The 22,973-nt window shown below is 46.3% G+C and overlaps 8 protein-coding genes across 8 annotated transcripts; 5 read left to right on the forward strand and 3 right to left on the reverse strand.

The window, feature by feature from the left end:
- Positions 1-359: 359 nt before the first annotated feature.
- Positions 360-1,150, forward strand: TRIVIDRAFT_111469 (uncharacterized protein; the record flags this gene model as incomplete). The annotated part of the gene is made up of 3 exons (XM_014095938.1): positions 360-460; positions 517-530; positions 587-1,150. The coding sequence occupies one exon, from the start codon at positions 650-652 to the stop codon at positions 1,067-1,069; it is 420 nt and encodes a 139-aa protein (XP_013951413.1).
- A 1,233-nt stretch (positions 1,151-2,383) lies between these two features.
- Positions 2,384-3,163, forward strand: TRIVIDRAFT_66166 (uncharacterized protein; the record flags this gene model as incomplete). Its single annotated transcript, XM_014095939.1, has 2 exons — positions 2,384-2,916; positions 3,001-3,163. The coding sequence occupies 2 exons, from the start codon at positions 2,384-2,386 to the stop codon at positions 3,161-3,163; spliced, it is 696 nt and encodes a 231-aa protein (XP_013951414.1).
- A 1,472-nt stretch (positions 3,164-4,635) lies between these two features.
- Positions 4,636-6,341, forward strand: TRIVIDRAFT_88464 (uncharacterized protein; the record flags this gene model as incomplete). The annotated part of the gene is made up of 1 exon (XM_014095940.1): positions 4,636-6,341. One exon carries the CDS (start codon positions 4,716-4,718, stop codon positions 6,255-6,257), a length of 1,542 nt encoding a protein of 513 aa, XP_013951415.1.
- Positions 6,342-6,405: 64 nt separating this feature from the next.
- TRIVIDRAFT_232088 (uncharacterized protein) lies at positions 6,406-7,861 on the reverse strand (the record flags this gene model as incomplete). The annotated part of the gene is made up of 3 exons (XM_014095941.1): positions 6,406-7,186; positions 7,271-7,474; positions 7,537-7,861. 3 exons carry the CDS (start codon positions 7,859-7,861, stop codon positions 6,498-6,500), a joined length of 1,218 nt encoding a protein of 405 aa, XP_013951416.1.
- A 785-nt stretch (positions 7,862-8,646) lies between these two features.
- TRIVIDRAFT_210598 (uncharacterized protein) lies at positions 8,647-15,689 on the reverse strand (the record flags this gene model as incomplete). Its single annotated transcript, XM_014095942.1, has 2 exons — positions 8,647-12,351; positions 12,400-15,689. 2 exons carry the CDS (start codon positions 15,687-15,689, stop codon positions 8,709-8,711), a joined length of 6,933 nt encoding a protein of 2,310 aa, XP_013951417.1.
- A 941-nt stretch (positions 15,690-16,630) lies between these two features.
- TRIVIDRAFT_4632 (uncharacterized protein) lies at positions 16,631-17,946 on the forward strand (the record flags this gene model as incomplete). The annotated part of the gene is made up of 2 exons (XM_014095623.1): positions 16,631-16,781; positions 16,835-17,946. Coding segments are annotated over 2 exons (1,263 nt in total), but the record flags the coding sequence as incomplete, so codon positions are not given.
- An 864-nt stretch (positions 17,947-18,810) lies between these two features.
- TRIVIDRAFT_66171 (uncharacterized protein) lies at positions 18,811-19,437 on the forward strand (the record flags this gene model as incomplete). The annotated part of the gene is made up of 1 exon (XM_014095943.1): positions 18,811-19,437. The coding sequence occupies one exon, from the start codon at positions 18,811-18,813 to the stop codon at positions 19,435-19,437; it is 627 nt and encodes a 208-aa protein (XP_013951418.1).
- A 915-nt stretch (positions 19,438-20,352) lies between these two features.
- TRIVIDRAFT_232090 (uncharacterized protein) lies at positions 20,353-21,719 on the reverse strand (the record flags this gene model as incomplete). The annotated part of the gene is made up of 4 exons (XM_014095944.1): positions 20,353-20,606; positions 20,664-21,038; positions 21,104-21,445; positions 21,506-21,719. The coding sequence occupies 4 exons, from the start codon at positions 21,717-21,719 to the stop codon at positions 20,452-20,454; spliced, it is 1,086 nt and encodes a 361-aa protein (XP_013951419.1).
- Positions 21,720-22,973: the final 1,254 nt, after the last annotated feature.

A 22,973-nucleotide genomic window follows, 5' to 3' on the forward strand; every position in this document is an offset into this window, starting at 1 on the left:
CATAATAGTGTTTCACTATATTCGAGCAATAGGTTGAGACATTCGCCCTACATAAACTATTAAATGGACAACATGATCAATTGAGTGCGACATGTCTGAGTCGATAAGTCAATTTCTGCAATAATGTTCACATGTCAGACTTGCCATTTAGAGACGAAGGTCTATCAGCAGACCTTGATTTTGCCATGATATGGAATTAAACTCATATGCTTGGAATTCTATCCAAATTAACATTGCATAACTACCGTGGCACACCACATCAACAGGTTTTTAGGGAATGAAAACCCCTTGTGATATCGAGTATATATTGCATCGTATCTCCCCGGATTAAAATCACAAATCATCCAACAAACAAACACACTTGCAAAGCAAACTCACTTGACAACATACAACACATCTTTCTCAAGTCTTTTCTCGACTCAATCAAAATGCGTTACACTTCGATCTTCGCTGTCATCAGGTATGCATCTCTACCAGCTGTGACTTCATCATGATGCTAACGTCCAATGCCACTAGCCTTACCTTCTCCGGTTCGTAGTTGCATCATATCTTATATGCATTACTTTTAGTACTGATATTCTTCTAGGAGCTATGGCTGCCGACACTTTCCGACCTGGCTTCGGACCTTTCGGACCTTTCGGACCCTGGGATGGCGATTTCGATTTCCCATTCGATTTCAACATTGATTTCCCCCATAACCCATGCGAATGGGTTGGCGGATCTTGCGACCCGGTTACCGGCGGGATTACCGGCGGCTTTTGCAGTGGTTCGAAGGATGTTATTTTGGCCGGCCTGGCCTGTGGACCTAAGGGAACTGTCGGGGTTGGATGCTGCTGGCACCCGGATGCGACCAATACTTGGATCGCAGAATGGAAGAAGGCTTTCGAGGAATGGAAGGCGGCTTTCGAGAAGCTTTAAAGTTGCTTTTGGTATCAACGCGGCTATTGATGGCATCAAAATTCGAGGAATGGCAGGAGGCATTCGAGACGCGCTCTTAACGTTGCTTTTGGTATCAAAACGGCTTTTGTTGGCATCAAAGTTGCGACAATGTACGGTAGTTGGTCTTTGAGAGAGTAGTTGGCTTTTGGGAGAGTAGGTGGTTTTTGGGAGAGTAGTCGTACTGATCTTAAATGAGAGATTGTTAACCCCGATAAAGTTGTACACCAGAGCGAGTGTGAGACGATGATGGAGCTTAGGAGCCTCACTGACAGGTCCTCAGTTGCCCTTAGTGTAGACATGGAGTTGTTCCAGTGCTGCCAATGACGGAGTTTGATGCGTCTAACACTGTTACTACGGAAGCTCACATAGCCCATAGGGTAATCAGTGATTCTTGTATTGAAACTTAGGACGAATAGCTGCCAAGTTGTATGTTAATAAGGCAGAATAGTTGAACAATGTCATCTAAATTTTGCCAAAAGAGAAGTCTATTTTATAGCACCTTACATGAAGCCGTGTTGGTCTAATCAATTGGTTTAGGAAAGGGTAGAATTGACATGCAGCGCATAGGAGCTTATATGGGCATTTATAAATCTGGAGAGAAAAGTCTTTCAAGAGTGAAATTTTATTGTCACCATCTTTAATCAGCTTGCTCATCATCTACAAATGTAATTAATAGCGCGGCATACACATGTATCATGCCTGCTCTGCAAATCGGCCATTACGGAAATAGTCATGCTATATCTACTTCCTTAATTTTCCATTCTGAAATATTCTCTCATATTAAAGAACACCTGCTTAATGATAATTCTACAATACGTTATGTTGTTTTTAGTTTCGCTTATTTTCTACTGGTAGATCCTACATGGAGACTAGCTTGCTTGGACGACTTTTTGCCACAGGAATGGGGCTTTGCCGCGGGTTACGAGGAGTCGCCCCTGAGTGTTCATCCTTTAAGTGGATTGGCCCACAAAGGCGAGATAAATAGATGAGCGTTAATAAATATGTCTCGGAGTCGATTTCTAGGCTCCGTTACGGTTTTGCGAAGTTCAGAAAGATAAACAGCAGTTGCACATACGCCCTGCCAGAAACAACATCAACTTGATCATTTACTGCCCAGGAGAGAGTATAAGGAGCTGGATATGAAGCACATATGAATAGTGATCATGAATTATCAAACTAACTATACTAAGTAATTAGATAGTAGCGCTAATGGAATACACACTGCCTATTCCGTATACACACAACGGAAGCCTTCTTTTAGTGACCTAGAGCAGCGGCGCCCTATGAGTGGCATCTCACTTGACATGAGTCATCCACCTCATATTCACATGTATAAACAACAACGGCTGAACCAGAAAGCCAGAGAAGGGATAAACCAAAATTGAATCCTTTAAGCCGCGCTCAGCAGTCTAAATAAAACTTTGTTTCTTTGGCGCTCCCAGAGATGGACGAATCGCTTGGGCCGCCTGTAGCGTCAGCTGAACCGGCCCTTCTTCCGCCACGAACGCCTCTCCACGGCAGCTACACATCGGTGGTTCCGCTTCAGCCTGAGCACTGGCGAGCGATATACAAACATCTTGGAGGAGAAGAAAACGCCTGGAGATGGAAATACATGCCGCTCGAGGGCCTCCTTACCGAGGAGGCATGTGAGGCGACGATCAAGGCCTGGTGTGCTTCGGAGGATCCCCTGTACTATGCGGTACTTTCGGGTCCAGCTTCCGATCCCGCCTCGGAGCCGGCAGGCATCCTGTCATATTTGTCGATCGTTCCCAACCACCGTAGAATCGAAATTGGATGGGTGATTCTTGGCGACGCTTTGAAGCACTCTAGAGAAGCGACGGAAGCTTTCTTTCTCTTCATGAAGCATTCGTTTGTGGATCTGGGATATCTACGTGTCGAATGGAAGGCCAATCATCTCAATGCACCGAGCTTGGCAGCGGCTCGGCGACTGGGTTTTACGTACGAGGGAGTTTTCAGGTGAGATTTGATTCAACCTCAGCGGTCAAAAGGCCCATTCATTACGGTGCTGTGGATATGCTAATATTCTTGGCGGGTTTACAGGAAACATATGATTGTGAAAGGCAGACGCAGGGACTCAGCTTGGCTTAGTATCATAGATGATGAATGGCCTGCTGTGCAGAAGGGATTTGAAATCTGGCTGGATGAGAATAACTTTGATGAGAACGGAAAACAGAAGAGGGGATTGAGGGAATGTAGAGAATGAAGTGGGATGGAACGAAGGCTCTGTACTTTGTATCCGATGAGAGTAAAGACTTAAGTTGCGGGATGAGAGAACTCTTGATAGAAATTATTGGATCAAAACAACGTGGCCAGTGCGTCGTTTGTGATGACGTCGAGGGGCTAATCGCAACGGCAAAGCAGAGCATAAGGCTGACTGAATTGAACGGTAGTTGGCCGATCAATCGTTTCCCCGACTCGTATTTTTGCTGATTTGCGTGATATTGTTATGAATATTCTCATAATGCGATTGCGGCGAAATCAAAGGGGCCGTCGCTCAAACAGTTCCCCCCCGATACTAATGGGAAATACTTAAAAATTAAAGCGCCCAAAAGATTACGGTGCTGCCTCTTGACGGCTTCTCTATTGTGTAGCTTCCGGCGGCTTGGCCGCCAAGGTTTGACCGGTGGCGGCAGCTCTGCGCGCCGGCGATCGCTTCGGTTTCCCAATTCATAGTCGTGGATGGGCGGACGCGCGTTCATGGAAGGTTGTCTATTGTGTTTTGGCTAAATCCAATGCAGCAGATTTATTTGGAAACAATATGTGGACGTTGATGGCTGAGAGATGAGAAGACAACATGTCTCTATGACAGATAGAATGCAATTAATTGAGACAAACACGAAGTAATCAAAGTGCGAGCACTTGCATCCTGTAATTGCACAAGACAAGACAGCCTTGCCAATCCTGGTTTGGGGCTCGCAAAAAGAGCCGAGACCCTTAAAAGACCAAACCACCCCATCAGCCACATGCCGAATGGCCGAAGCTTGGAATGGGGCGTTGGGCTGTCAGCGTTATTGGACGCCGTGGCTAGCTGATGGGCAAGAGCGGCATCTCCGGTTCGCTTGAACTCGTAAGATGGCACCAGAGCTGGTGGTAGCTAGAATTAGACAAAAGGGCCTTGAATTTATATTCCAGGTGACGGCTGGACGGCAGTAGGGGCGCCATCCAGAAGAAAACAAGGCTGTTCCCTGTTACCTTTTCCCTTCTTTTGTATCCTCCTGCTCCCGTCTTACCGCTTTCATAAACCGATTACTACCTGTCTTGGGATTATGAGCAAGCCCAAACAGAGAGAGACTTTCACTTTCTTGAAGCCAAGGGCCGGGAAATAAGAGAAACACAGCTTGGCGATGAGAGGTTGATCTCCTTTACCGAGCGGATCTTCGCTACTGCTCCCGCCCGCCACTCTCGATCTAATTCATTTCACCTTCCAATTTTCGACTCCTCCTCTTTTGTATTCTCCATCGCTATTTGTCCATCGAGGAATCGGTAGCCTCTCGGGAGGTTGACACTGCCTCATTCCCTCTTCTACTCGGCACACCCTCTCTACCTGCCCCATGGCTTCGGCACAGAGTGACACAGCCTCAATTGAGGAACTGCGGCACGCTCCGCAAGGTCCCATTGACGGTACTGCGACAGAGAGGACAGCACATATGGCGGTAATTAGCACTGACGCTGATGCTGCTGATGCCGTTACCAAGAATGCTGATGCCGTTGCCATCTCTCAAGATGACGATCGTCGGAATGATGCGCGGCAAGAGATGTCTCACGAGACAAATGAGCAAAAGCAAGATCCGGAAAAGCAGCAGTACATTCCTCGGCATGAGGAAACCCGCACTCCTGCATTGAACGAAAAAACCGACGTTTCTATTACTGTGCCAAAGTCAACCGTCTTACCGCGTGCCGGCACATTTTCCTCCACCCTTACCACATTAACTGCCGCGTCTTCCTCCTTTGGTCTGCTCTCGACGCCTCCTGCATGCGAGATTCCGGAATCAGTGCCGCCAGATCGCGTCACCCTAATCAAGAAGACCGAGAAGGGAGATGATTACGTGCCCCAGGGCAGCAAACTGAAGAACAATCTCTATCCAGCCGTTGGCTTACTGGAGCTAGCTAACGCTGGCGATTTTGCCGCCAATGTGTGGAACCAGTACCCAGTCCCGGTGTATGCAACTGTCTTCATGGCGGTTGGGGCGACATTTGCCGGCGTCATGTCCATCTTTGCCCTCCTCGACTCGAGACGTGCCTGGAGGAATCTGAAGTTCCTCCGTAAGCAGCAGCGAGAGCTGAAAGAGGCGCGTGCTAGTAGAGTAGCAAAGTCTCAGCCGACTACGGATCTGGATACGCTATTGTCCGTCATGTACCGCGAGATCGGCACTGAAGGTATTAACCGCTGGGGACTCAACATGTTCATGGGTGTTGGCGCCGTGCTCATTTGCGTGGGCACATATCTTGCCATTGCTGGAGCTAATGATGCCATCTTCTTGGCCAGTAACCTTCTCTCTGGATATGTTGGTAATGCTCCTATCGCTCTCTTCGGCACCATCAATACCTGCTGGGCATTTTACATCTTTTGCAAGGCCCAGGGACACATCAATGCGGCATCGAAAGCCATTCCTAGCACACGGGCATTGACTTTGATCAAGCGACGCAGCAGAAATGTGCAAATTTATGCCTCCATCAACGGCACTGCCACGCTTGTAGGAGGCGCCGGATCCATGGTCACCGCAACGATGTGGTGGGGTTATGTCGTGCTGATTCCAGTCATCTTGGCCTCCCTGTTTTGTAATTTCTGGTGGCGTACAAGAGCTGGCTATACGCGCCGAGATTTGGTGCCGTCTGGACTGTCCGTCATGAATGTCGACGAGCTTTCCACTGCTTTAGAGTTTGCTTCTAGAGCAGAAGCCAAGATCAGGGAGCAGAAAAAGACACCCATCAATGGCTTTGTCTCGGACCCAACATCTCTAAAATCCGTCCTTATGTTTATCCAGGAAAACGAGCTGCTGGAACCATTTTGCGAACGACTTGTTAAGGATGAAGGTCTTCGGAAAACTATTGGCTATTCCGATACACCAGCAGAAATCGATATCGATGTCCCCTCTCTCCTGGCTTTGCCTATTGATAAGCACCCTGCATTTATTCAGATCGCTCAAGACACTGTGCGGAAAGTCGGACCCCAGCATTTCAAATATCAAGAACGCTATGCAGCCGAGTTGCTTGGTACATACTTTGTCATTTCGAAACACGAAGCAAAACATAGGGAAAAGGATAGACTTCAATCCGAGAAATCTGGGTCGCATTGAGAGAAAGCTCATAGAACAGGTAGATTTTCTTTCTGGTTTAGACACTTGATAGTCGGAAGGCATTTGAGCGAGGAGTTTTGATTATCTCGTCCCCTTTTACATTTACATGCATATATCAGCGCAATTACAGGGCATTCTCATATACCTTACCGCATAAAGGTATCATTGTATAGAAAATAATATTGAATAGTATTTCTGCATACAAGATATCCACCTTGAAATCTGGAGACATATATTCTGTCAGGTAGACTCAAAAACACGAGCGACTTTGGCAGCACCGCCTTGTCTACCAAACATCTGCCTCAAGTCACCTGCAACTTCTTCAGGATATTCGTATGCAGCGAAATGCCCCCCTCTCTTATGTGTCGTTTCGAAAACTACTGGGCCAAGGTATCCACCCCATGACTTCGGAGGCACGAATATGTCTTTCGGAAAGAGTGATACCCCAAGAGGGACCTTGGGGATGTACTCCATCGTTTTAGCTATTTCATCCTTCTGCTTCCCGATTAGCTCGTAATAAATCGTCAAGCTGGATGCGGCCCCAGCCCTGGAGAACAAATATATGGATATCCACTCCAGGATTTCGTCGTCTGTCCAGGGGTACTCATCCGTCCATTCTTGCAGTTTCTCGTAGATCCATGCCAGCAGCGCGACGGGAGAATCCGCCAACGCAAACCCGATCGTATTAGGCTTCGTACTTTGCAGAAGCATGTATCCCGAGCTATGTTTGAGATACCAGAACGAGCGGAATACGCCCTTCTGTTCATCCTCGGATAGTAAGCCCAGATAATATTGAGCAGTAAGCCAAAAAGACCGCCTGAGAGTTGGTCTGACACAAATAACATTGACATGGGTGGCGAGACAGTGCGTGGGATAGTAAAGGCTGATGGCACGGGTGACCATGAAGCCCCAGTCGCCGCCTTGTGTCACTAATAAGTCGCAAAAGGATGAGTATATACCAGACAACGTAACATGCTATTGGGAGAGGGAATAGGATTTGCACGTTCACGTACCATACTTGTCATATCCTAGCTTCAGCATGACCTTATGCATCGTCTCCGCGTATTGTTGAACACCAAAGGCTTTTTTTGTAACCTTGTCGGAGAAACCGAAGTTTGGTAGAGACGGTGCCACAACATGGAAAGACGGTGCATCATCATCTTTTGGCTCTGCAAGTAACGGAATAATTTTCTTTGCTTCTACAATGCTGCCAGGCCCTGTAGCGAAAAGAAGTTTAGTACTTGCACGAATTGAGATGGGACTCTGGATGCTGATTTACATCCATGAACAAAGAGCAGTGGAATACTGTTGGGCCTGCTGCTTTTTTGGTGTATAAAATGTATGTTCAACGATTCATACCCATCCACGGAAATGTTTGTCGTGAATTGCGGAAATTGATTCAATTTCGCTTCATGAGCACGCCAGTCGAAGCCATCTTTCCAGTATTCAGTCAAACGTTTCACATCGCTCAAAGATACGCCATAGTCTCGGTCGTCAGAGAAGTCGGACTCGGACGGGAATGTGGCTTGAGAAAGCTTGTTCTTTAACTGCTCCAGCGCAGAGTCTGGGATGGCTATCGAGAAGGGCGTTATATCTTGTGCCATTTTCGTATGTGATTATTTCCAGTCCAAACAGCTGGTTGAGGTTTTTAAAAGAAGAAAATGCGAGAGTTCCGTTGAGATGTGCGTTGTTACGGAAGACAATGTTACCCCGACTCCTTACAACCGAGGAAGCGGGGGAGTGACGATAGCAACACGAGCGGGTGACGATCAAGGAAAGCTGCGAAGGCAGCCCTGCTTTACTTGTTGGAGAAAATGCCGACCAGCCACCACAATGTTAAAATGCAAGTGAAGATAGTGACTGTCAATTGGTCGGTATTTCTCTTTCTAGGCATATTTTACGTTTTGGAATACACTATTAGCCTTCTACATTACTATACATATGTCGTATGCCAAGAACGCCAAAGCCAGTGATAGCCCAAAAGGTGAATTAAAATGACTGGGCTTATAATTTAATTAATGCAACCAACTTTTATCATATATGTAGCTACAAGGTGATCTTGGCTAATCTGATTACCTCATTGAAACAAGTTAACTGTAAGTAAACAAGAGAGTGGCAATCCTGCACCCAAACTTGGTATGCAGTATCCCGGTCTTACAGTACGAGAAAATACTGATATATGCATCCTAAGATATCAGAATAAATCAGAAATAGTAGTAGGAATTACATATCAATCTCTTTACTCTCGCTTGCAGTAGGCAGAAAGATATGGCGACGAGACTGATACGGCTGGGGTCAGATGGTCACACTTTTGAACACGGTAATTTATCCAGATGATTTACACCCATCCAGAGCCTCGTTCAATCGATGCAACAGTTTTGCTTATGGAATCATGCCAATGAAGGAGGTGCACATAAGTCAACATATCTACCTATCTCGGTCCAGCTCAATCTACCCTGAATACTTGTCAATCTCAGTATCGGACATGAAATGAGAGCCGCCAGCACAACGATATCCCGACGCCTGTTTAATCCAAGCATAACCTACTGGGCACTTTCCCAAGACTCTTAGTTTTGCCTTTTGTGCTTCCTCTTTCTTTCGACGCTCTTCTTGATCAATCAGCTCGCGCAGAATCTTTTCGCGAGCAGCCTCAGCTTTCTTCTTCGCCTCCACCAGTCTTTGACGTTCTTCTTCTTTCATTTCCTTGCCCTCAGCTAATTCTCTCGATATTTCCTTTCGAGCGGCTTCAGCGCTTTTACGGGCTTCCAAAAGGTCACGATATTCTGCCTCCCTCCGCGCTTCTTCGGCTTGATCCTTCTGCAGTTGTTCCCAGACTTCATCGCTTACACCTGCGTCTCGAACTGCTCGACGAGACTTGCCATCATCTGGTGATTCAAGCTCTTTACTTGTTTCATCAGTCGGTTCATCCATATCATTTGTCTCACCGCCATTCGTGAATTCCTGAGTGGTATGGCTGTGACTCGGTAGACCAGTATTAGGAGGGGCTGGTGGCGTGGACGAAGAATCCGCTTCATCATCTTCCATATTAACAGGAGAACCGGATTTGTTCATCTTGGATTGGCGGTCTCGCAACATTCTATTAAGCTCTTGGATAACTCTTTTGTCTTCCAGTTTGAGGGATGGTGCCTCCAAATTTACCGTTCGGAAGACGTTTCTAGCAAGCTGCTTTACATCTCGTGCACTCGCCCATCCCTCAGTGGTTGTTAGTGAGGTAATAATGGCCGTACACCTGCTAAGAAATAATGCAGATGGGGTTTCCAGGCAACTTATGTCCATGTCTTTGTTTTTACTTGAGAGATCGGCCTTTCTCTTTCTCAAAAGGTCACAAAGAAGCCGGAAACAGGCATCTGGTTCGAGTGGCTTGAAGTCGATGGTTTCAGGGAAGCGGCTTGTCAAACCGGCGTTCACAGACAATAGCCGATTTATATCGTGTTCATACCCAGCTAGGATGATGATGAGTTTTCCTTGATACTTGACTTTCGTCACGCAATCTACGAGTTCATCGATAGCCTCTTTGGCGAATTTTCCCTCGGCAAATCGATAAGCCTCGTCAATGAGCAATACCCTTCCGAGCGACTTTTCGAGAACCTTTTGAACCTTGGGTCCGGTGTGGCCGACATACTCCCCAATCAAATCTGTGGCCGAGCATTCTTCCACCGTAGCCTTAGAAAGAAAGCCCATATCGTAGTAGACTTTGCCCATCTTTCGCGCTGTGGTCGTCTTCCCCGTACCAGGAGGTCCTCGGAACAGAAAGTTGAATGGGATCTCTTCTTTGACATCCATTCCGACAGCCTTCAATTGTCTCACTCGTGACTGGATATTTTCGAGCTTCTGAATAATTTCTTCACGTCCAACATCATCTTGGAACAGCTGTCTCACGTTTGTCTCCTTTCTTGTGGCTCTGTCAAAGTCTTCGTCAAAGTCTTCTGCCTCCAGTTGGTTCTTCTTTATTGTTCCAGCAGAAAGACGTTTTTGGTAAGAAGCCTTTGCTTTACTTAGAAGATTCTCAATTGCGCCACCATTGCCGAAATTAGACCTGTTCCGTTCTCTGATAAGCACATCGAGTGCAGCGGTTTTTCCTTCTCCCGTTGTGGTGAAGCCTGAAACCTTTAGCTTCAAATCCAACACTTGCCTCAACGCATCATCGTCAAAATCTTCAAACATGAATGGTGTGTCAACTGAGAACCGTCGGCTTAGACCTGGATTGACATTTTGGAACATTTCTTCCATTTGTTCCTGATAGCCTATGAGGATGACGCAACGATCATCGCCTGGCACGTTTTGGACCTCTGCCACAATCGTATCTATAACCGCTGTTTTGTAAGGGTCGGTAACCCCCTTTCCGCCGTATAGGCCGTATGCTTCGTCAATTACAAGCACTTTCCCGATTGTTGAGGCAAGAATGCCCTTCGTCTGAGCTTCTGAGTGTCCCAAGTGAGAGCCGACGAAATCTGCCGGAGTTTTCACCACTAACTCTCCATTGGACAAGAGACCAAGCGTTGCGAGAATCTCGCCATACAGCTTAGCGACTGTTGTTTTGCCTGTTCCAGGAGATCCAAGGAATACTCGATTGAGGGTAAACTGTATTAAAGGCTCTTCAGCAAGTTCGCGCTCGTAGTTGGTCGTCAGCGAGTCGAGCAGTATCTTCACTTGCTGCTTGACTTCTTTGAGCCCTATCATCTCATTCATCCTTTTCCATGCTTTGCAATTTTGCAAAGATAGCGATGGTTCTGGGCCGATGATATCTTCTTTAGTAAAGAGGAAGTCATTGGGAGACTTTTTGGCTCGGCGTTCAAGCCGAATTCTGTTTGCCTGTCTCTTCTCTATGCGAGCGAGGGTATTCTCGATGGCCCTCGCATTACCAAAGCCTTCTTTGCCTCTACCTCGCCCAACGCGACGAGCGGCAATGCGAAAGTAGAGACCGTCTGGACCGTCTTCGATCCCCATCTTGTTGTTATACTTGCGATTGACCTGACGCTTGAGAATTCGCCGCAGCTCCTCGTCAGTATAATCTTCAAAGTTCATTTCAATGGGGAACCGGCTGGGAAACCCAGGATTGTGGGCGAAAAAGGTTTCCATCTGTTTGGAATAGCCAGCAAGAACAAAGACAACCTTCCCACGAAGATTTTCAACCTCGGCAAGGAGATAATCCAGCACTGCTTTGCCGCCTGGGCTGTTACCTGATGACAACTGATAGGCTTCGTCGATAAACAAGACGCCGCCGCCATCCTCTTTAATCTTTTCCAGTAGATCTTCGCATCCCTTGACACCCATGTTTGCTAGCTTGGACCCCGTAGTTTCCTTGAAACAGTCGCCTGGGATAGCTCCTATTCCAGTGAGGAATTTACCCCATATACGAGCCACAGTTGTTTTACCTGTTCCAGGGTTTCCAAGGAGTGAGCAACTGAGTCGTGTGTCGGAAAGGGCGACGCCCTGACGGATTTTAGTGTCAACATTGTATTTGATCGAGAGAAATTCCCTCTTTACTGACTCCAAACCGATCAGTCCCATGAGCTCGTCCAGAGCGTCGTTGCGAGCTCCATCTTCTCGTTTCATAGTCTCCCATTCCTGTGCTGGGAGGTCCGGATCTGTCCAATCAGTGGAGGATCGCTCCTCTCTAATCTTCTCCTTTTCCTTTTCGTTGGCGTTCTTCTGTTTGCTGGCTGCGGCTTTTGACGCTTCCATTCTAGCTTTTGTTTCTTTAAGCCTTGTCAAGTGTGCTTTCTTTTCTGCGATTTCTTTTGCTTGATCTTCCTCCTCTTGGTTGTACTTCATCAGGCGTTTATGATGATCAATTTCATCATCCATTTCCTGTAGATCACGATGATATTTATCTTGTCGCTCTTGTCTCCTCTTTTCCATCTCCAAGTCGCGCTGAATCCTCCGTCGCATTTCTTCGTCTTCTTTGGCGCACGACTTGCAACCTTGGTTCTCTTTGCCACACATGTACTTCATCTTATGGCCGCGTTCGCAGAGTTTCTGCATCATTTTCGTGCAAGGTACCTGAGAATGATTCGTTAAGCGATGACATCTACGTTCGCACGTGTGCTTCCCGCAACCAAGAGTAGCACCACTAAGAATGTTAGGAAGACGTTGACTCAATTGATGGATTCCAACTTACCATGACTCTGCACAACCCCCATCAGGACAATGTTGATCAAAATCCTGAGGTTTCTGGAGAAGAGAAAGCCGGTCTGGATGCTGTTCGCAGTGAACCGGTAATCCATCGAACAGGAATCCTTTCTCTTTCATAGCATCAAAGTAGCCTTTCCAGAGTTCTTTGCCTTTCTTGCTAGCCAAAAAAGTGTTCATGTTTCCAAACAGAATAAGTCCTTGTCTCGCTCGTGACATTAGCACAACTAGTCGCTCTCGGGCTACTAGAAAGCCGATATCACCGTTTTTGTTGCTTCTGGCCATTGATACAATCACGATATCACTTTCCTCTCCCTGGTAGTTATCGACTGTTGACAATCGCAGTCTTGCTTTGGCGGCCTTGGAAGCAGCTTGCGTCATTAATCCAGCGCGTACCAGCTCATGGGTGTCTAATTCGTTCAGATACGGGTCATTTATCTCGCTCAACGTTTGTCTCAGCAATGAAAGCTGACCCATGTACGGAGTGAGAACGACCATGTTCTCTGACTTGTAGCCTTGTTGACTCAGATATTTGACCGTTTTCAAAACCATCTGCGCTTCAAATGTATTCTTCTTGCTGGCTTTTGAAGTTGGGTCTCGCCGGTCGGAAACATTATTCAGCAGTTCCTCTGGATGCTCATGATGTACAAATACAACTCTCTTCTGCAGTCCACGTATCGGCTGATAGCTGTGCGTTTTCAGTACATCTTTCAGCTCCGGATATGCTAAAAGACGCGCAAATTGAGAGATATCCGGGTGACTCCGGTGTTGTTCCTGGAGAACGGCAAACTCATGGCCTTGTCTGATGAGACGCTCGAAAAGTGACACGTTAAGATCAAACCCTTCGCCTTTTTCCACGGTGAGGTTGTAGTTATTGACTTTAGGACGAAGCTGCTTATGGTCGCCAATAAGGATCAGTTGTTTAACGGATGGGTTGAGGGAGGTGATGACATGAGCTTCGAGAATTTCGCCGGCCTCTTCAACAAGAACAATATCTGGGCTAGCCGCTCTAATGATAGACTGGTACATTGCTGCTCCTGTCGTAGTGCAGCCAATAATGCGTCTGTTCTTCACGACGTTTCTCTTGCTTTCCTTGAAAAGGCTATCTATTTGTCGGTAGAGGTTATTAGCAGTTTCCGCTAGTTGGGCGAACTCGTCAACCTGCTCTTGACGAATTTGGCTCTTCCATAGTGCATAAAGTTCCATTCGGCGTGGCGGTGGAATATTCCAAATGGGATAATGTTGAGGCTCTATATACGCAGCCACCATTCCCAATGATGATAAATACTCTCCATTGAGCCAATAATTGAGAATATCAGTAGGCTTCAGAGCCTTGCTATTCTTTCCTGCAATTTGTACATCATCAAGAATTTGGAATGCATTCCAGTAGCTCATTCCGGACTCAGAAAATTCCAGCATATCTAGAATATCTTGATGCCGAACTTGCGATTTCAATGTTGTTATAAAATCTTCTAGTTGCGTCTTGGTCTGCAGCTGTTCATTCTTGGTTGCACTTAGCATTTGCTTGACATCAGCACTGGATCGAACCTGAGCATCTTTTGAGAGGGTGTCGATTCGCAGCGCGTCAGTTCTCGGTGTAGCCTTGGAGCCAATCCGAACCATATGACCACCGTCTATGCCAATATCCATGAGGTCCTCAAGGAATTGATCCAAGGCATGATTTGTATAACTTAGGACCAAAATTCGATAATCAGTAAGTTCCATGAGTACTCGTGCGATTATCGCCCCGATGAAAGATTTGCCAGTTCCTGGTGGACCTTGAATCTGGCCCAAAGGATTCTCCAAACCCTTGATTAGCGACTCAAGCTGTGCATCCCGAATCTTAACAGCGAGGCTGATGCCTAAAGTGGCCCCCAAATCCACCGCCATTTTACGCTTCAGGCTCGATTTGAGGACTTCGATGAAAGCCTGGAGCTTTGGGGGAGGGTTATATTCAGACGGAGGCCCCGCAGGATCAAGAATGGCATTCTCAATTGGGATCTCCGTGACCTCCTTCAAGCGCTGTAAAATTGGTTCATAGGAAAATGTTGCGGTGTCGACGACATAAAACTTTAGCTCAGAGCAATTCTTTCCCAATAAAGTTTTGATTGCCGACTTCAGCCCAGCATTATCCGTAAGTTGTATTCCAATCACCGGAGGATCTCTAATAAGCCAATCTACCTCGCGCATGATAGAGCCAAATGCGATGATGGATTTATCCACGCAAAGAGCTCCGATGGACCCATGCTTAATAAAATTTTTGTATTCGTCGAGATGCTTCTTCTTGGCCTCCGGGGAACGCTTGTTTTGAGGAAAGTTGATTCCCTCCTTGCACTGAACCATCAACGTAAATGGCTTCGCGCGAAAAGGAGTTCCGAGATCGTAGTTTACCAAGTTGAGACCACCCAAGCATAGTGGCTTATACTTGGCTTTTTTCTGTCCCCACGCTATTTGCAGATCTTCTCTCAAATCTGCAAGCATATCCTCACGAAGAAGCCTGAATAACCAAGAAATATAACTGCTTGTTCGTGACTCCCTTGGAATCTCAAACACATCATCCAATCGTTGGAGAAACGGCTCTTCCTTAGAGCTCACTTCATCTGCTGTAGGGAATATGGATATCTGACGAAAGTCTGCAAAGTCATTGTCGTGTCTGCCACCGGGGCTGTAGTTCATCTTGATTGATGCCATTGCCGGCCCTTTGCGAAGCTGAATCACCTTTTCGATGCGGTAGCCAATAGTGCGCACGTCTTCCGAAGGGGATTTCGTTAAGGGAGAAGTTTTCATGAGTAATTCCACGTCATGGAAAAGCACTTGGATGTCGGGCGACGACGAGCACACAATCTCCAGACAGAGAGACGCAAATGCAAATAAACTCTCGCCTTCGAGTTCGTTGGATTGATAAAATCCAAGGAACGTAGTCCAAAAAGTAGAAGGTGACAGAATTTCGATCAACAACTTTTCGAGAAATAACCCATCATTGATGGTTTTGACACTAGGGTGCAAGACCCGTTTGAGGAAGGCTGTTGTTGTGGTTGTAATGAATGCACGCGACAGATTGCTGCGAATTGCGACTCTCACGGCGCTCAATCCTTCCTTTCTTCCAAGCATGCGTTCAACACAGGCTATAGTCGAAGTATGCTCACAAACAATGTCCACTGCTTCAAAGAATTGTTTGGCCTCTTGCGAATTTTGCACAGAGCGATCGCCATTGATGAACGAGTAGAAAAGCTTCTCGAGCTTCGCGGCGCGACCGGAGAGGACGGGTTTTGTGACCATTTTGCAAATTGAAGTCAATTAATTGAGAATTATCGATGGTAATTGCAATGAGGTGTGTCATGTGTTGACGATTAGGAGGCATGGGGGTTGCATTCATGATATATATGCCATCGTCACACCAGCGACATCCCTTTGCGTCGGTGAATAGCTCGAAATCTACAATCCAATAAGGCACATCGACCCAGTTCTATTAGATAGCAGAAAGTTAGGCAGGGAGCCTTGCTGCACCTTATGTTTTACGATGGTGGGGGGATATCTCGTCCCGTTGGCCCAAAGTTGTGGCCCTCCCGCAGCAGCTTCTGCCAAGTCACAGCCTCGCCGTTTGATTCGGCCACGACAGGGGTTTTTTGCAGTTTATCAGGCTGCAGTGACCTATTAGATGCCAAAGATATAAGCGAGTGGTACAAGATGCCGCCAGCTCGCATTTCACAGCATAATGGTCGGGTGTTGGCCAGAATATGGGGCCAACTGCGCCTCTACACGTCTGCAGGTTGCCAGAAGGCTGTAGGCCTCCCGATATGAATTCACCATGACGCACTTGGTCTTTGCAGGCCTCCCTGACTCACTTGAGGACCGAAAGAGCAGTCAACGATATAATTCAGGCACTATGATATACATATAGTGAGCGCCTATTCAGTGCCCAAACCTGCTATTTAGCATTCAAGCCACAGGTATCACCTAGTATCTGGGTATAGGTGCCTTTTGTAGTATCTGCTACCATCGCTACCTTTTTCTAGTATTTGCTGCTATCGCTATTTCTCAGCACATCGCGTATTCCCAGAGAACAATGCACAAGGGATCTGAACAACATAACTTCACACCATTTAATTAATCGCACATAGACCATGTCTTACTACAACAAGAGATGGCGTGGTCGTGGAGGCCACCAGAACTTCAGGCCTCGAAACCCCCTTGTGCAATCAGAGGCATCACCGCCCCCTCCTCTTGGAGAACTGATTGAGAGAATCAACCAGAAAGACATTGAGGGAACCACTGGAGAAATTATTCACTTTGGGATCAGCGGAAGTGAGCTGGTGGCCTCATACAACTGGGCTGATCAGAAGGCTCCAAAAATTATCGTACCAGGTGAGTGTGTAGTCACAAACTCCATTTTAAACTGAAATATCTGACTCCAATTATTCTAGGCCGTCCGCCTCTATGGAAGCCGTTAGAGAAGCCACGAGAGCTTCTTGAGGATAATGGCGTTTACTTTCGCGATAATAATTCGGCTTTCTTTCCAAAGCATCCACTTGAGCCCGCGATTGTTTCCGTTATGAAGATGCATCCAAGTTCACTTCATATAGACCTCGTCGGATGTAATAGCACTATTGGAAATCTTTTACGGTTCGTTCAAGGCATCGACCGATCATTTCGTATGCTTGTGGAGGTCGTGGGTAAGACCGTTCACTTTATACGACGGGAGAACTCGCCGACGGAGCAAATATTGGGGGTCAGAGGTTTTGGGCACGCGTTCCCAGAAGCCTACACCATATGGGCTCCTGACGTCCGGCCATCTAAATCACACCATAGAATTCTCAAATACCAGTTCGGAGGACTTGATCTTCTGTTGCGACAAAGTTCTGATGGATATATCGAAGAGAAAAACACGAATACCATAACAGCCGCAGAGCCTTCAGCTGTTAATGGTAAAGATTTAGTCAGTCACCTCGAGAGTCTCTCCATCGGGACATCGTCAGCTTCGCCTCCTAATTCTGGGTATCTCGAGGTAGTTGATGGTGGTCAGCCAACGTCTCAAGAATCCATTTTTGATCTAAAGACTCGCTCGATCAAAGCCATCCAGAAGGACACTCTCGGAGAGGAACTCCCACGTTTGTGGCTAGCTCAAATCCCCAATTTTATACTTGCGCATCACTCACGTGGGACTTTCAACAATATCGAGGTTACTGATGTACGCGATGAAATTCAAGACTGGGAAAAATCTCATCAGCAAGATCTCAGTCGTCTGAGCGCTCTTTTGCATCGCATAATTGCCACGGCTTTAGAGAAACAGGATACTGCAATAGAGATTGTTAGACAGCAAGGGGAGTCATTGGAGATTCGACAACGTCTTCCAGATGCTGGCATTGTATTTTCAGACCATGTGAAAGAGCAATGGCTTGATTGGCTTGGATACAGTGGTGACGTTGAAGAAGCACATGGGAGCGGCGAAAGAAGCGGCGACTGCGGCAGTGACAATGACAGCGATAGCGGCGACTTCACTGCATGCAATGAAGAATGTGGATATTGTGGTAAATGCAGTTCGTGATTGTATAATGGGAATCATTGATAATAGCTTAGTCAACAAGTTTGTCGTTACTTCACTTGGTTATATGACGAGGCGTATGCTGCGGTAATCGGCCACGGCTACGAGCGAATCGCGCCTTGTAGTGGAGAACCTTTAACTCTGTATATTGAACAATCACTGCACTGGCCAATATGAACCATCATAACCGACTCGTCTAGAAGAATACGAATCTCAAGCATTTAGTCAACTGCAGCCTCGCGGTTGAGCGAAGAAGCGAGACTTCGGACATCCGAATTTACCGAGGCCCCATATTGTCAGCTGTTGCAATCTCAGTCTTGACTCTTGATGGATATCTTGTGTCAAGTCACTGCAACGCAAACTGACTTCGTGACCATTCGATTAAGATTCCTAAGCAATTAACAATAACCATCGGCTGCCATTTCCTCCTCAGCTGAAGGCAGGCATAAGGTTAATGCTAACAATAAACGTGGCTGAGTAAGCTGCCACATCGGCCTCTGAAGAAATCCCACTTTCAGCCCGAGGGCAAGTTTGCGTGAACTTTCGGCAGATCGGACATTGTGGCACGCGAATAGTCTGCTCGCGAAATCAAAATGTTAAGCATAACTTGGTCTACATACACACAGTGGCGTTACATGATGATAGCACTGAGTGTTGCTGCATCTGGAGCTAAGAGTTATTATTTGAAGCCTGCGTGGATGACAGATGTCTATAAAGTCCAATTCCCCCGCTTCACGATCTGCAATCCATGATCTAGTCTCAGAACAACAGATAGACAAACAAAGAACCATCCAGCCAACCAATCAACCCCAAATTCAAGGCCTATTCAATTCTGAGATTGCCTTTTCATTAACCAAAATGGCCGCTTTTCAGAACCACGAAGATATTCTTGAGGCCGCCTTCAACGATCCTAATAACACTACCATTGTCTTCGAACCTTCTAATGTAAATCAAGTCATCAAAAGCCGCCACTATGACGCTGATCCGGACTTGCATTACTCAAAAACCCAACTCTGGGACATGGAAGTCAAGAAAGCGCACAACCCAGCCAAATACTTACGACACCTCTTACGTCCAGGAAGTCTTCAAGTCTTCAACGTACAAAAGAACGGTCCCACGGAGACATTTGTCCGAGTTACGGATCAGGGAACTTGGTTGGATCATTCCAAGTACAACACTGTCATTGAGCAGGTCTTTTTGGATTACGAAAAGGAAAAGGCCTTCTTTATTGGTGTACCAGAAGTTGATGGTCCGGATGGTCGCAAGATTGTTGCTGGAACACAGCAGCCGCTCTTCCATGTTGAGCATTCTGTGACTGGCACTGAAGACGAGCCTCTGAACGTTTGGCGAGTTGTCCACTTGGACAAGGATGAGGATGGAAAACTGAAGGAGGCGTTCAAGAAGCTAACGGACTCTCCTTATTTGAGAGAGTTCAATGAGGTTTACATCCGTGAGGACCTTGGAAAGAAGTTAGAGCGCATGTAAAATGTACACAAAGCTAGGGATATATGGCTTCTAAGCACACACCTAAGTTGACTCTACGCGTTTTTAGTTAAGCATGATGTCTGTCATAGAGAAATAACAATCATTTTTTGACACTCAAGTATCAAAGATGGAATTCCTACGCCACAGTTTGCTGAGTTAGTTCTTTCTGACATATATTCACACACCAATATTTCTTCAGTTATACTCAACGACCAAAGCTACCGTCATATACAAATAAAAAGCGAAGACACTTACTGATACGAGCTTACTAATACGAGATACATTCTGGTAGATAATTAATTGTCTTGATATGTGGTATAGGAGGCAATGATAAAGAAAACATTGAGTACTATGATTAAATATCATAGGGCTAACGAAAAGTAACAAACTAGATGAGCCATTATAATTATAAACAATAGTTTATAATATGTCAATTTTTGACCTAAAATTCGTTATTAAACTCTCATAATGCCAGGTAAGCTTGACGAAAGAAAGGAATTTCCATACAACTCGAGAATAATATGAGGATATTCGGTGAAAGCAAGCAATTGCAAATAAAAGAAACCTCCAACGTAAACTCAGCATATGAAGGGCGGTTAACATATGGTTGTTTTTACGAGAATCGATCCAAGATCCGTTGTTTTCAAGACTATAATTCAGTTATGTAGGGTAATTGAGCCTCAGAAAAGTTTCTAGATGTACATACAGAACTTAAAACAGATCGTGATGAGGTTTTTCTAGATAGATTCAGTTCATCTAACCTCATCAAGGTTATCTAGATTTGACATGTAGATAAAAGTTCATCAAAATCATCCCTAGCACTAGGTTATGTGGTCTAGGGAGCTGTTGTAGTATTCAAACAGCGGTAAAGCGAAAAATACAGCAGGTAAATATTCAATGGATGTACTGTGATTTAGCAATCTGACAGCTTATTACATACACCAAGATATACAACTACATATTTCAAATATTGGATACTTTGACCAGAGTTTTCATTATGCTAATTACAAAACTTTACGCTTCCTTGCTCAAGGCTTCGCGGCGCGACGTGCTATTGGGATCAAGGTATGGTCGCTCTCCAAGACCAACGGCTCTGTTGCCGAATCGCTCGCCCAGACCAGTGTAGTCGTAGGTAGCAGTGTGGAATACACTCCGGTTGTCCCAGATAGCTATTTCAAGCAGTTAGCTATGAGAACACTATAGCGAAGTAATGAAAAGGGGCGTACCAATGTCATTGGGATTCTGCCACCGGAAGCGGACTTGCAGGTCATGGCCGTCGTGAACGAGATCCAAGAACCACTGCAGCAGCTTCTTGCTCTCATCATCGGTGAGACCGTTGATGTGCTTAACATGGCCACCGACGGGGAAGATGCTCTTCCATCCAGTGACTGGGTTGGTTCGAACAACGGGGTGAATAGCCTTGAGCTCGGTGCCCACGTTCTCAGGAGCACCACGAGGCTTGTCATAAAGCTCGAAGCCAGATCTCTTAGCGATATCGCCGAAGCCGGGCTGCTCAAAGGTAGCAGTCAGAGACTCCAGGAACTTCTGGTAAGGCTCGCTGATGCGGTCATAGATTTCATAACCAGAGGCCCAGAGGGTATCTATGTCAAGGGTTAGAGACTGTGTACCACCAAAGATGGCAGAGATATAGCTCATGTTCACTTACCACCTCCAGTTTTGGGAAGCTTGACAAGTCTGAGAGAAGTATAATCAGCTGGAACAGGCTCAAAGGCGATGTCGCTGTGCCAGCCAGCAGCCTTTTGCCTCTTGGGGCTGAGCTCATCGGGTTTGGCTTGCTTGTAGTACTTGTCGAACTGAACAGAGCTGATGGTGCTAATCTCAGGATCATTGCCACCAAGTTCTCGCTCGTTGTTCAAGAGAGGGTGGATGTGCAGGCCAGATGTGGCGGGCCGTCCAGTCAATTTGCCAAGTCTGAAGATAAGCTCCTTCTGGAGATCATTGGTGAGGTCGTCTTGGGCGCGGAAGAAAACAACACCGCGCTGTGAAACTGTGAAAAATTACATGAGCCACTGGATTTTTGTCTATAATATCCTCTAAGGTTACTTACTGGTGACTGCAAGCTCTCGAATAAGCTCATCGGAGTTGGGGGCATTGAGCCAGTCCACGAGATTGGCCTTGGGGAATTCGCGACCAATGACTGGTGTGATGTCGAATGATTCAAACTGGTCTAATGTGCCCGCGAGGGGAATGGTTTGTTGAACCTTGGTCTTGATAGGAACATCGTGGATGACCACAGGTACTTCAACTGCTGAGGGAGCCATTGTTTTTGGTGTACTTTGATAATCAAAGATGTACAAACTGTCAAAATAGCTGATGAATCACAAGTTAATATCGCTACAAGGCATGATTTTGTGGAATTCAATCCATATTTATACGGCGATTCTAATCCCTGGTATCCTTACCTAGATATCGTCACATGTATTTTATATGAGTATATCATCGATGCCATCCAACACCACCTTCTTACGTGCTAGGAACCAAACCGCCATCCATGTTTACATATTTTAGGCTCATTGACAAAAGGCCAATAAGTGACGCCGTTTTGTTCGACATCAATTGCTAAATTGCGTCAGTGAGGGGAGAGAAGCTCACTAATAGAACCTGTGATAACAATATCCATGTAGCCCTACGGACTTAGGGATCTCGGTCATTTCGACTTTTGGCGTGTAAAGCATGCGATTGGAGCATTCAGTCGGACTGTCGGTACAACCAGATCGTTAGCAAGCTGTATGTTCAGTTGCATTGCATGGCATCTAGCTCCTGTAGGAATAGTAGAAACACCCACGATGGCGAGATGTCTGCATCCCAAGACCAACGTCCGGGACTTCGCACGACTAATCACATCTCCAAAGCGACGGTGCGGATGTCTCTGAACTGGGCAATATCGCATCATACGCGATGCCCGCAAACGGAGCGATTCACCGCATGGCGTATTCAAGGACAATCAGCTGCGCTTTTTGGACGCGGGGGCGTAATGCATAGACCCCTCAGCTCTAGGATCACATCAACTTGTTGTCGAAGCACGACAGCATGCACAATAGCCTGTTAGGCCGTCAAGACGAGGGTATCTCACATGAGAGTCGCGTGCGGCAAAAACGACATGTACATAGTACGTTGCGCCCCCAATGGATAAAATCTTCCCGAAACCTCTATTTCGGTAGCTCCTACGAATAACCTAGAATTGCGTGCTTCGGGCGTATTTTGGGTTGCTGTTGGTAAAACGCGGTTTGCCGTTTGTGGTGAGGATCAAGATTCAAGGTCGTGATGGCGTGATTGTGCCCGCCACTCGCACAATGAATTGTTGGAGATAAGGCGCATTACGCTGCATAAGACTCGGATATGTCAGCTTCATGAAAGAGTAAGAAAAAAAACTTTATTCACATCTGATTGCCCGAAGAAAAAGGAATTAATTAAAGTTGGGGTAAAAAGGCTCAAATTGTAGGCATTCTAACACCTGCAAGAAGATAGGCAACTAAGCATATTCATTAGTTGAATTCCAAAATAGCAAAGCAGTA

The sequence above is a fragment of the Trichoderma virens genome, assembly GCF_000170995.1.
Source record: "Trichoderma virens Gv29-8 chromosome Unknown TRIVIscaffold_89, whole genome shotgun sequence".
Lineage (NCBI taxonomy): Eukaryota > Fungi > Ascomycota > Sordariomycetes > Hypocreales > Hypocreaceae > Trichoderma > Trichoderma virens.